Source organism: Taudactylus pleione, unplaced genomic scaffold (genome assembly GCF_031769625.1).
Source record: "Taudactylus pleione unplaced genomic scaffold, aTauple2 ptg000278l, whole genome shotgun sequence".
In the NCBI taxonomy this organism is placed as follows: domain Eukaryota; kingdom Metazoa; phylum Chordata; class Amphibia; order Anura; family Myobatrachidae; genus Taudactylus; species Taudactylus pleione.
This window is the reverse complement of record NW_028284680.1, coordinates 5,075,456-5,090,396: the sequence shown is the minus strand read 5'-3', so window position 1 is coordinate 5,090,396 and position 14,941 is coordinate 5,075,456. Positions and strand designations below refer to the sequence as shown.

The window sequence follows — 14,941 nt, the reverse complement described above, 5'->3', positions numbered from 1 at the left end:
TATGATAGTTTTAGTAATTAGGGAGCTGAATGTGTATAATGAATGAGATAGATGTATGGAGTGAGAAGGATGTTGGAACCCAGTGGGATTGTTGTGGTGACTGAATGGGAAGATTGTGGGCACTGAGTGGGATGTGGGAGCCACATAACTGCTCAGACCTCAGTTGCACAGACTGCATGTGTGTATTCCAATGAGCACACAATTCTGTGAATTAGCAGCTCCACCATTTTGTGAGTGACAGCAATCTCACTCTGTGAGAGTGCTGAATCTGCAGATAACCACAGGGTGTGATGGTATACCATATCTGTATTACGCAAGGAACACGTCCATTAAGGCGTCGGCCTTAATGATCGTAATTTCATTGCTTTTTGAAGTTCAAGTGGCAGAAATTAAATAGGTTTTGTGAAATTTCAGATCATGTCTAAGAAGCCTTAATGTGACATGTGAAACTGAAAAGGTTTTTTGTCTATGGAGATATATTCAAAAACTAGGTGTATATTTAGTGGTCAACATTTAAGGGATCTAGGCCCTCATTCAGAGCCGTACGCTCTGAGCAGAGCGCACGCTCTGAATGAGGGCCGCCCTCCATAAAAATGGAGCGTCCTCCTGGACGCTCGTATAGCTGTGGGTCACCACCCACAGCCTATACGAGCGTGCAGTTTGATGGCCGGGATGGTCTTGACCATCGCGACCATCGAAACTGCGAGCCGGAGCCTGCGGTTGAGGTTTTCAACCGCAAGCCCCGGAGTGATTTTCTATCAGAGCCAAAATCACTCCAACTGACATCACTAGTGATGTCAGTGGGCCGGCTTCTGACGGGAGGCGTTCCCGTGGGAACGCCCCCGTCAGGGAGGCACGCCCCTGGCACGCCCACCAAAGGGGGCGTGCTGTCAATCAACATCGACAGCACGCCCCCTTTGATCAGACACAGCGAGCGAGGGACTTTCCTTCGCTCGTCGCGTCTGGCGCATGCGCACGACGGAGCTCCCACCGTCGTGCGCATGCTCAGTGCAGAACATCGACCCACTTGCGAGCGGACAGCCGCTCGCGAGTGGGTCTGAATCAGGGCCCTAGTTCCCATCCCCAGGGCTTCAAATAAAAATATTATGGATTATTAAATACAAAAACATGTGAAACCGTAAGGTTTTTTGTCTATGGAATATATGTTAACCACAAACATTTAGTATCCCCCGGATGTATTAAGAAGGGACAGCAGCAGGTAACTGCGATACCTGCTGTGATCCCTCCATTCCCGCTGGCAGCCGCTTCCCATGCAGTAGCATCAGCAATATATTCGGATGCACCCTGAATATGCGCTAACAAGGTAACTTAATCAGGCATCAATCTGCACAGACCCGGCCAGGTGTATAAGGATTGCTTTGCATTTTTTTTATTGAACTGTCCTTTAGCCAGGCAGCATTTAAACCAAGTATAGTTATTGTTTAGAAAGCCCCATATAGGGGTCTCCACCTTAGGTAAGGCTTCACATATTCCCTGATGCTCCAGAGGAAAGGTATAAAATATCAGGGTAAATCTTAATTTAAATTTAAATCCTCAGGCCTGGTCTCTTCTTCCCATAAAGGCATTCTTACCACTAACCGCATATAAAATGAAGTTGTGGCATGAAAACTTTGCCCCAACTCGCAAAAAAATCCTGCTACATCCTGGAGGTGCTTAGATTTTGGGGATTTCCCACAAAATAACTCTAATAAATATGCCCCATTTAGAGAAATCTCAAAAGACTCAGGTTTCTCCTTGGTTTGAATGTCAAGACCGCTCTTATTAAATCCTCAATTTCCTTTTTTTTTAAAAAGACTCTTCTTCATTATAAAAATGTTTCTCCAAATCTGAATGGTCTGGAACTTCTGCCGTCCCAAATTCTGGACCGTCTGGTGCTAACCCAGTCTCACTCAAAAATGAAACATTTAGGGTGAAGCTAAGTTTAGTACGTGATGGTTGAATTCAATTTAAGGTGGGTGAACTGGGCCTCGTTAGGCCCAGCACTGACTACACTACACAGTCTGACAGCTATTAGGCTCTGCACCCTCCTAGAAATGGTAATTGATGGTCTATGGCTGATGGCAAGTAGCTGTTTTTTTTTTTGCCATCAATGGTGCGGCACGAATGCTGCTTCATCGATAATAGTGTCCGATGTTAAGAAAACATCGGCGGTGGTGGTTCTCTGACAGGTATTAGGGGGTGATTCAGACCCGGTCGTTAGCGCCGATGCGCTTGGACCGGGTCGATGGCCTCACAGCGCCGGTCGTAGCGGGTCTCGATCCAAAGGGGCAAGCTGTCGATGTTGATTGACAGCTCGCCCCATTTGGAAGGCGGGCCGGGGGGGTGGCAGTCCAAACGGAGGCGTTCCCATGGGAACGCCTGCCGTTTGGGGGAGGCCCCACTGACATCACTAGTGATGTCAGTGGAGAGCTTCCGGCTCAGACAGAGCCAGAAGCTCTCCGGGGCTTACGACAAGGGAGACCCTACCCTAGGGTCTCGTCGTAAGCCCCGATGGTCGCTGACCATCGCGACCATCACCGGAGCGGTCGTTAGAGCTGTGGGTGTTAACCCACAGCCTAACGACCGCAACAGAGGCGGGCGGTCAGAATGCAAGCGGCCGCCCAGTTTCTGAGCGACCGCTTGCATCCTCCGACCGCCTCTGAATGAGGCCATTAGTCTCCTCACTCCCAAATTCTGACAGAAATCCCCATCCTTAGACCCAGCACTTATTGATTACACTACAAACACTGACAGGAATTAGGCTCCTCCTCCTCCTCCTCAGCCCAAGCACTGACTACACTATAAACACTGACAGGAATTAGGCTCCTACTCCTCCTCAGCCCAAGCACTGACTACACTATAAACACTGACAGGAATTAGGCTCCTACTCCTCCTCAGCCCAAGCACTGATTACACTATAAACACTGACAGGAATTAGGCTCCTACTCCTCCTCAGTCCAAGCACTGATTACACTATAACACTGACAGGAATTAGGCTCCTACTCCTCCTCAGTCCAAGCACTGACTACACTATAAACACTGACAGGAATTAGGCTCCTACTCCTCCTCAGCCCAAGCACTGACTACACTATAAACACTGACAGGAATTAGGCTCCTCCTCCTCCTCCTCAGCCCAAGCACTGACTACACTATAAACACTGACAGGAATTAGGCTCCTACTCCTCCTCAGTCCAAGCACTGACTACACTATAAACACTGACAGGAATTAGGCTCCTCCTCAGCCCAAGCACTGACTACACTATAAACACTGACAGGAATTAGGCTCCTACTCCTCCTCCTCAGCCCAAGCACTGACTACACTATAAACACTGACAGGAATTAGGCTCCTACTCCTCCTCAGTCCAAGCACTGACTACACTATAAACACTGACAGGAATTAGGCTCCTCCTCAGTCCAAGCACTGACTACACTATAAACACTGACAGGAATTAGGCTCCTCCTCAGTCCAAGCACTGACTACACTATAAACACTGACAGGAAATAGGCTCCTCCTCAGCCCAAGCACTGACTACACTATAAACACTGACAGGAATTAGGCTCCTCCTCAGCCCAAGCACTGACTACACTATTAACACTGACAGGAATTAGGCTCCTCCTCCTCAGACCCAGCACTGAGTACACTACACACTCTGATAAGAATTAGACTCCTCCCCCTCCTCAGGCCTAGCACTGACTAGACTGCAAACTCTGACATGAATTAAGGTGCCCACACACATACCGATCTGCACACGATCCCACGATGTGTGCGATTTCCCCTGAACTCTCCCCCGGCAGCTCCTACACACGATTTGGAGTAAAAAGCATAAGATCTATCGTGCATCTTAACTTTTTATTTTTTTTTTCCCAGTGCATTTTGTCCCAGATTGTCAGATCTGCCCTACTGCACGGCAGATCTGACGATGCGATGTGCGACCAGCGGGGACGCGCATCGCATCGTTATCGTGAGTTAGGACTCACGATTTCCTCACGATTTGCCATATTTTACATGATCTGTCATCACGATTCGTTGGAATCGGCCAGATCATGTAAAATATCGCTATGTGTGTGGGCACATTTAGGCTCCTCCTTCTCAGGCTCAGCACTGACTACACTACACACTCTGACAGGAATTAGGCTCCTCCCCCTCCTCAGGCCCAACACTGACCACACTACAAACTCTGGCATGAATTAGACTCCTCCTTCTCAGGCTCAGCACTGACTAGAGTACACACTCTGACAGGAATTAAGCTCCTCCCCCTCCTCAGCTCAAGCACTGACTACACTACACAATCTGATAGGAATTAGAGACCTACTGCTCAGGCTCAGCACTGACTACACTACACACTCTGATAGGAATTAGAGCCCAACTGCTCAGGCTCAGCACTGACTACACTACACACTCTGATAGGAATTAGAGCCCTACTGCTCAGACTCAGCACTGACTACACTACACACTCTGACAGGAATTAAGCTCCTCCCCCTCCTCAGCTCAAGCACTGACTACACTACACACACTGATAGGAAATAGAGACCTACTGCTCAGGCTCAGCGCTGACTACACTACACACTCTGATAGGAATTAGAGACCTACTGCTCAGGCTCAGCACTGACTACACTACACACTCTGATAGGAATTAGAGCCCTACTGCTCAGGCTCAGCACTGACTACACTACACACTCTGATAGGAATTAGAGCCCTACTGCTCAGGCTCAGCACTGACTACACTACACACTCTGATAGGAATTAGAGCCCTACTGCTCAGGCTCAGCACTGACTACACTACACACTCTGATAGGAATTAGAGCCCTACTGCTCAGGCTCAGCACTGACTACACTACACACTCTGATAGGAATTAGAGTCCTACTGCTCAGGCTCAGCACTGACTACACTACACACTCTGATAGGAATTAGAGCCCTACTGCTCAGACTCAGCACTGACTACACTACACACTCTGATAGGAATTAGAGACCTAATGCTCAGGCTCAGCACTGACTACACTACACACTCTGATAGGAATTAGAGCCCTACTGCTCAGGCTCAGCACTGACTACACTACACACCCTGATAGGAATTAGAGCCCTACTGCTCAGGCTCAGCACTGACTACACTACACACCCTGATAGGAATTAGAGCCCTACTGCTCAGATTCAGCACTGACTACACTACACACTCTGATAGGAATTAGAGCCCTACTGCTCAGACTCAGCACTGACTACACTACACACTCTGATAGAAATTAGAGCCCTACTGCTAAGGCTCAGCACTGACTACACTACACACTCTGATAGGAATTAGAGCCCTACTGCTAATGCTCAGCATTGACTACATGACACACTCTGATAGGAATTAGAGCCCTACTGCTCAGACTCAGCACTGACTACACTACACACTCTGATAGGAATTAGAGACCTACTGCTAATGCACAGCACTGACTACACTACACACCCTGATAGGAATTAGAGCCCTACTGCTCAGGCTCAGCACTGACTACACTACACACTCTGATAGGAATTAGAGTCCTACTGCTAAGGCTCAGCACTGACTACAGTACACACTCTGATAGGAATTAGAGCCCAACTGCTCAGGCTCAGCACTGACTACACTACACACTCTGATAGGAATTAGAGCCCTACTGCTAAGGCTCAGCACTGACTACACTACACACCCTGATAGAAATTAGAGCCCTACTGCTAAGGCACAGCACTGACTACACTACACACTCTGATAGGAATTAGAGCCCTACTGCTCAGGCTCAGCACTGACTACACTACACACTCTGATAGGAATTAGAGCCCTACTGCTCAGGCTCAGCACTGACTACACTACACACCCTGATAGGAATTAGTGCCCTACTGCTCAGACTCAGCACTGACTACACACCCTAATAGGAATTAGAGCCCTACTGCTAAGGCTCAGCACTGACTACACTACACACCCTGATAGGAATTAGAGCCCTACTGCTCAGACTCAGCACTGACTACACTACACACTCTGATAGGAATTAGAGCCCAACTGCTCAGGCTCAGCACTGACTACACTACACACCCTGATAGGAATTAGAGCCCTACTGCTAAGGCTCAGCACTGACTACACTACACACTCTGATAGGAATTAGAGTCCTACTGCTCAGGCTCAGCATTGACTACACTACACACCCTGATAGGAATTAGAGTCCTACTGCTCAGGCTCAGCACTGACTACACTACACTACACACTCTGATAGGAATTAGAGTCCTACTGCTCAGGCTCAGCACTGACTACACTACACACCCTGATAGGAATTAGTGCCCTACTGCTCAGACTCAGCACTGACTACACACCCTAATAGGAATTAGAGCCCTACTGCTAAGGCTCAGCACTGACTACACTACACACCCTGATAGGAATTAGAGCCCTACTGCTCAGACTCAGCACTGACTACACTACACTACACACTCTGATAGGTATTAGAGCCCTACTGCTCAGGCTCAGCACTGACTACACTACACACTGTGATAGGAATTAGAGCCCTACTGCTCAGACTCAGCACTGATAGGAATTAGAGCCCTACTGCTCAGACTCAGCACTGACTACACTACACACTCTGATAGGAATTAGAGCCCTACTGCTCAGGCTCAGCACTGACTACACTACACACTCTGATAGGAATTAGAGTCCTACTGCTCAGGCTCAGCGCTGACTACACTACACACCCTGATAGGAATTAGAGCCCTACTGCTCAGACTCAGCGCTGACTACACTACACACTCTGATAGGAATTAGAGTCCTACTGCTCAGACTCAGCACTGACTACACTACACTACACACTCTGATAGGAATTAGAGTCCTACTGCTCAGACTCAGCACTGACTACACTACACACTCTGATAGGAATTAGAGCCCTACTGCTCAGGCTCAGCACTGACTAAACTACACACTCTGATAGGAATTAGAGCCCTACTGCTCAGACTCAGCACTGACTACACTACACACTCTGATAGGAATTAGAGCCCTACTGCTCAGACTCAGCACTGACTACACTACACACTCTGATAGGAATTAGAGCCCTACTGCTCAGGCTCAGCACTGACTACACTACACACTCTGATAGGAATTAGAGCCCTACTGCTCAGGCTCAGCACTGACTACACTACACACTCTGATAGGAATTAGAGCCCTACTGCTCAGACTCAGCACTGACTACACTACACACTCTGATAGGAATTAGAGCCCTACTGCTCAGACTCAGCACTGACTACACTACACACTCTGATAGGAATTAGAGTCCTACTGCTCAGACTCAGCACTGACTACACTACACACTCTGATAGGAATTAGAGTCCTACTGCTCAGACTCAGCACTGACTACACTACACACTCTGATAGGAATTAGAGTCCTACTGCTCAGACTCGGCACTGACTACACTACACACTCTGATAGGAATTAGAGTCCTACTGCTCAGGCTCGGCACTGACTACACTACACACTCTGATAGGAATTAGAGTCCTACTGCTCAGGCTCAGCACTGATTACACTACACACTCTGATAGGAATTAGAGTCCTACTGCTCAGGCTCAGCACTGACTACACTACACACTCTGATAGGAATTAGAGCCCTACTGCTCAGACTCAGCACTGATTACACTACACACTATGAGAGGAATTAGAGCCCTACTGCTCAGACTCAGCACTGACTACACTACACACTCTGATAGTAATTAGAGCCCTACTGCTCAGGCTCAGCACTGACTACACTACACACCCTGATAGTAATTAGAGCCCTACTGCTCAGGCTCAGCACTGACTACACTACACACCCTGATAGGAATTGGAGCCCTACTGCTCAGACTCAGCACTGACTACACTACACACTATGATAGGAATTAGAGTCCTACTGCTCAGACTCATCACTGACTACACTACACACTCTGATAGGAATTAAGAGCCCTACTGCTCAGGCTCAGCGCTGACTACACTACACACTCTGATAGGAATTAGAGCCCTACTGCTCAGGCTCAGCACTGACTACACTACACACTCTGATAGGAATTAAGAGTCCTACTGCTCAGGCTCAGCACTGACTACACTACACACTCTGATAGGAATTAGAGCCCTACTGCTCAGACTCAGCACTGACTACACTACACACTCTGATAGGAATTAGAGCCCTACTGCTCAGGCTCAGCACTGACTACACTACACACTCTGATAGGAATTAGAGTCCTACTGCTCAGACTCAGCACTGACTACACTACACACTCTGATAGGAATTAGAGCCCAACAGCTCAGGCTCAGCACTGACTACACTACACACTCTGATAGGAATTAGAGTCCTACTGCTCAGACTCAGCACTGACTACACTACACACTCTGATAGGAATTAGAGTCCTACTGCTCAGGCTCAGCACTGATTACACTACACACTCTGATAGGAATTAGAGCCCTACTGCTCAGGCTCAGCACTGACTACACTACACACTCTGATAGGAATTAGAGCCCTACTGCTCAGACTCAGCACTGACTACACTACACACTCTGATAGGAATTAGAGCCCTACTGCTCAGACTCAGCACTGACTACACTACACACTCTGATAGGAATTAGAGCCCTACTGCTCAGGCTCAGCACTGACTACACTACACACTCTGATAGGAATTAGAGCCCTACTGCTCAGGCTCAGCACTGACTACACTACACACTCTGATAGGAATTAGAGCCCTACTGCTCAGGCTCAGCACTGACTACACTACACACTCTGATAGGAATTAGAGCCCTACTGCTCAGACTCAGCACTGACTACACTACACACTCTGATAGGAATTAGAGCCCTACTGCTCAGACTCAGCACTGACTACACTACACACTCTGATAGGAATTAGAGTCCTACTGCTCAGACTCAGCACTGACTACACTACACACTCTGATAGGAATTAGAGTCCTACTGCTCAGACTCAGCACTGACTACACTACACACTCTGATAGGAATTAGAGTCCTACTGCTCAGGCTCGGCACTGACTACACTACACACTCTGATAGGAATTAGAGTCCTACTGCTCAGGCTCGGCACTGACTACACTACACACTCTGATAGGAATTAGAGTCCTACTGCTCAGGCTCAGCACTGATTACACTACACACTCTGATAGGAATTAGAGTCCTACTGCTCAGGCTCAGCACTGACTACACTACACACTCTGATAGGAATTAGAGCCCTACTGCTCAGACTCAGCACTGATTACACTACACACTATGAGAGGAATTAGAGCCCTACTGCTCAGACTCAGCACTGACTACACTACACACTCTGATAGTAATTAGAGCCCTACTGCTCAGGCTCAGCACTGACTACACTACACACCCTGATAGTAATTAGAGCCCTACTGCTCAGGCTCAGCACTGACTACACTACACACCCTGATAGGAATTGGAGCCCTACTGCTCAGACTCAGCACTGACTACACTACACACTATGATAGGAATTAGAGTCCTACTGCTCAGACTCATCACTGACTACACTACACACTCTGATAGGAATTAAGAGCCCTACTGCTCAGGCTCAGTGCTGACTACACTACACACTCTGATAGGAATTAGAGCCCTACTGCTCAGGCTCAGCACTGACTACACTACACACTCTGATAGGAATTAAGAGTCCTACTGCTCAGGCTCAGCACTGACTACACTACACACTCTGATAGGAATTAGAGCCCTACTGCTCAGACTCAGCACTGACTACACTACACACTCTGATAGGAATTAGAGCCCTACTGCTCAGGCTCAGCACTGACTACACTACACACTCTGATAGGAATTAGAGTCCTACTGCTCAGACTCAGCACTGACTACACTACACACTCTGATAGGAATTAGAGCCCAACAGCTCAGGCTCAGCACTGACTACACTACACACTCTGATAGGAATTAGAGTCCTACTGCTCAGACTCAGCACTGACTACACTACACACTCTGATAGGAATTAGAGTCCTACTGCTCAGGCTCAGCACTGATTACACTACACACTCTGATAGGAATTAGAGCCCTACTGCTCAGGCTCAGCACTGACTACACTACACACTCTGATAGGAATTAGAGCCCTACTGCTCAGACTCAGCACTGATTACACTACACACTATGATAGGAATTAGAGTCCTACTGCTCAGACTCAGCACTGACTACACTACACACTCTGATAGTAATTAGAGCCCTACTGCTCAGGCTCAGCACTGACTACACTACACACTCTGATAGGAATTAGAGCCCTACTGCTCAGACTCAGCACTGACTACACTATACTACACACTCTGATAGGTATTAGAGCCCTACTGCTCAGGCTCAGCACTGACTACACTACACACTCTGATAGGAATTAGAGCCCTACTGCTCAGACTCAGCACTGACTACACTACAAACTCTGATAGGAATTAGAGCCCTACTGCTCAGACTCAGCACTGACTACACTACACACTCTGATAGGAATTAGAGCCCTACTGCTCAGGCTCAGCACTGACTACACTACACACTCTGATAGGAATTAGAGTCCTACTGCTCAGGCTCAGCACTGACTACACTACACACCCTGATAGGAATTAGAGTCCTACTGCTCAGGCTCAGCACTGACTACACTACACACCCTGATAGGAATTAGAGCCCTACTGCTAAGGCTCAGCACTGACTACACTACACACTCTGATAGGAATTAGAGCCCTACTGCTCAGGCTCAGCACTGACTACACTACACACTCTGATAGGAATTAGAGTCCTACTGCTCAGACTCAACACTGACTACACTACACACTCTGATAGGAATTAGAGTCCTACTGCTCAGACTCAGCACTGACTACACTACACACTCTGATAGGAATTAGAGCCCTACTGCTCAGACTCAGCACTGACTACACTACACACTCTGATAGGAATTAGAGCCCTACTGCTCAGACTCAGCACTGACTACACTACACACTCTGATAGGAATTAGAGCCCTACTGCTCAGACTCAGCGCTGACTACACTACACACTCTGATAGGAATTAGAGCCCTACTGCTCAGGCTCAGCGCTGACAACACTACACACTCTGATAGGAATTAGAGCCCTACTGCTCAGGCTCAGCGCTGACTACACTACACACTCTGATAGGAATTAGAGCCCTACTGCTCAGACTCAGCACTGAGTACACTACACACTCTGATAGGAATTAGAGTCCTACTGCTCAGACTCAGCACTGACTACACTACACACTCTGATAGGAATTAGAGTCCTACTGCTCATGCTCAGCACTGATTACACTACACACTCTGATAGGAATTAGAGCCCTACTGCTCAGGCTCAGCACTGACTACAGTACACACTCTGATAGGAATTAGAGCCCTACTGCTCAGGCTCAGCACTGACTACACTACACACTCTGATAGGAATTAGAGTCCTACTGCTCAGACTCAGCACTGACTACACTACACACTCTGATAGGACATTAGAGACAAAGGGGTCGATTCAGACCCAGGCACTATGCTGAACTCTCTCGCAGCCAAAAGGGGCCAGGTATGCAAATTCCGCGATCGCGCTGTCTGGTGGAAGGAGGCCCTCTATGTCTTAGAGAGCGACGGCAGAGCGAAATCAGGCCGGTATAAAGACTCTCACTTATCTTACTTAGCACACGTCATCTCCAGGAACTGTGTGATTAATCAGAACCATCGGAGCTGCACGCATCGATTGAGGTAGACCCTACCCCACCGAAAGCACTGTGATCACTGCAGGCTGAAATACAACCAAGTGACGTGTACAATGACGCTTCCATGCTAATTATGCACACCCATAAAACTCCGGTTTGACGGCCAGACACGCCTGCATTCGCAGCACCCCTCCCCCGTACACAAGCACCTTCCCCTGTCACCACCCGCATACGCATGTGCAGATGGGCGACGATCACCCATAGCCGTCCGCGGCTTAGCGACCGGGTCTGAATCGGGCTCAAAGTCCAGAATACAGGACAGGAGCTGTGAGTGTGTTTCAAAGAAGCCTTTGAGGAAATGTAAAGTATATTATCACCATTATAAAAAACACATTAATATCTTTGATGACTAGTTACACGGTTGGCATAATGGTTAGCATTACTGCCTCATAACACTGAGGTCCCAACTGTGTGTAGTTTGTATATTCTCCCCGAGCACACGTTGGTTTACTCCCATAATCCAAAAATAAATTGGAAGGATATTTGGCACCCGAACGAAAATGAGCCCTGGAGCTGTATTCAATTTGAGGTGAGCCGCTTTAAGTTAACACGAGTCGGACTTAACGCCGACTTCGCCTGTTTTGGAGGCGGGAAAGTATCGCGTGCGTGCACGCTAAACCCCGTATTCAATTTGAAGGTATGCGTAAACGGGACCCGGCGATACTTTAACAAGCGAAAAGTACTGTCAGTTTTGGGGAAATCAGCCTGACACCCCCCAAAAGATGCTCTGACATGGGGGTTCACTATGGTACCCCCCAATTTGATGTTTTTAAATGGGCTCAATAGCTGCTAAATAGCGTTTTTCTATACGTTGTGCAGAATAGTATTCAGGAGTATTCTTTCCAGAAAATAACTTGTCCCAGCAAATTTGTGGTACTTGAAAATGGGGGACAGCATATTTAAAGTTGAAAAAGTGTAGTTGAAAAATCGTGAAAAATCCACCTGTCGCAAGCACCAGCAATCAAAAAAACACTTGGGGCATACTTGGGGACCCCCCCAAAGTCAAGTTTGCTAGTTTTTAAGTTTGTACCCCAACATTTTTTTTCGCCCCCTTTTTCAAAGTAAATTTTTGGGGTATCCTTAAGTTTGGTTTTTTTTTTATACAGATTACCTTTGGGGGACTGTCTAAAGGCTGCACGGGGGTTCCCGAAACGTTGCACCCCAAAACCCCAATTCTGCCCTTTTTTCCGCCTGCCATTCATAGGCGAAACTTTACCGCCTATTACATTGCATTGGCTTTCCGCCTAGGCGGAAAGTCTTTCAAATTGAATATGGTGTAAAACCAAAACAGGCGATAATGACGTCATCGGCGGTAACTTAACGCGGATCCGGACTTAACGCTCCAAATTGAATACGGGCCCTAGTCTGCGTGTACAGTACATGCGGTAGGGAATACAGAGTGTAAGCTCCCCTGGGGACTGGGCACATATTGTCTGTACAGCGCTGCGGAATATCTATTCGCTATAAGTGTGTAATAAATAATGTATTGTACACTAATTTCATGTAACGCTTCTGTATTTAGAACATACTGGACTTATGGAAGTCGGCGGCGTCCTTGTTTTCCATCCACAGTAATTGGCTGTTCATGCTGGTTGTGCTGCTGTAGTTTCTAGAACATGATGCGGATTTCCAGGTGTTTGAGAGCCATGGGGAATCGCTCGTGTCCATCCTGTGGGAATAAAGGATCAACATCTAAACCAGGGGCGCAACTACAGCCCTTCCTACAGTCCAGGATATCTGGATATCTTACAATGTAATTAGTAAATATATACTTAAAAGGAGATCCTGAAAAAATGTAGATCCCCAACGTACTTCCGTTCAATGTCTGATTTACAATGAGTGAGAGATGAGGATCATCTGTGGTAGCCTATGGGACACTGGTATCCCCAACACTGGCCAGTAGAACCACCTACCCGGTACTACAACATGTACAGCATGGGCTTACCAAACACTAGCAAGTACAACCCCCTCCTCGGTACTACAACATGTACAGCATGGGTACCCCCAACACTAACCAGCACAATCCCCTCCCCGGTACTACAACATGTACAGCATGGGTACCCCCAACAATAACTAGCACAATCCCCTCCCCAGTACTACAACATGAACAGCATGGGCATTCCCAACAATAACCAGCACAATCCCCTCCCCGGTACTACAACATTTACAGCATGGGTACCCCCAACACTAACTAGCACAATCCCCTCCCCAGTACTACAACATGTACAGCATGGGCACCCCCACACTAACCAGGACAATCCCCTCCCTGGTACTACAACATGTACAGCATGGGTACCCCCAACACTAACCAGTACAATCCCCTCCCCGGTACTACAACATGTATAGCATGGGCACCCCTAACACTAACCAGCACAATCCCCTCCCCAGTACTACAACATGTACAGCATGGGCTTACCAAACACTAGCCTGTACAACCACCTACCCGGTACTACAACATGTAGAGCATGGGCATTCCCAACAATAACCAGCAAAATCCCCTCCCCGGTACTACAACATGTACAGCATGGGCTTACCAAACACTAGCCAGTACAACCACCTACCCGGTACTACAACATGTACAGCATGGGCACCCCCAACACTAACCAGCACAACCCCCTCCTCGGTACTACAACATGTACATCATGGGCATTCCCAACAATAACCAGCACAATCCCCTCCCCAGTACTACAACATGTACAGCATGGGCATCCCCACACTGACCAGCACAATCCCCTCCCCAGTACTACAACATGCACAGCATGGGCATCCCCAATACTAACCAGCACAATCCCCTCCCCGGTACTACAACATGTACAGCATGGGCACCCCCAACACTAACCAGCACAACCCCCTCCACGGTACTACAACATGTACAGCATGGGCATTCCCAACACTAACCAGCACTATCCCCTCCCCGGTACTACAACATGTACAGCATGGGCACCTCTACACTAACCAGCACAATCCCCTCCCCAGTACTACAATATATACAGCATGGGCATCCCAACACTAACCAGCACAATCCCCTCCCCGGTACTACAACATGTATAGCATGAGCACCCCCACATTAACGAGCACAATCCCCTCCCCAGTACTACAACATGTATAGCATGGGCACCTCTAACACTAACCAGCACAATCCCCTCCCCAGTACTACAACATGTACAGCATGGGCATCCCCAATACTAACCAGCACAATCCCCTCCCCAGTACTACAACATATACAGCATGG

At 48.0% G+C, this 14,941-nt stretch overlaps 1 protein-coding gene across 3 annotated transcripts in view; it reads right to left on the bottom strand.

Moving 5' to 3' along the window:
• Positions 1-14,941, bottom strand: part of ROBO4 (roundabout guidance receptor 4) — a 389,036-nt gene that overhangs the window by 114,996 nt on the left and 259,099 nt on the right. For all 3 annotated transcript variants that reach the window (XM_088481797.1, XM_088481796.1, XM_088481795.1), the window contains one exon: positions 13,239-13,378. In XM_088481797.1, coding sequence (XP_088337923.1) covers positions 13,239-13,378 — 140 coding nt within the window. The remainder of the gene's footprint in view (positions 1-13,238; positions 13,379-14,941) is intronic.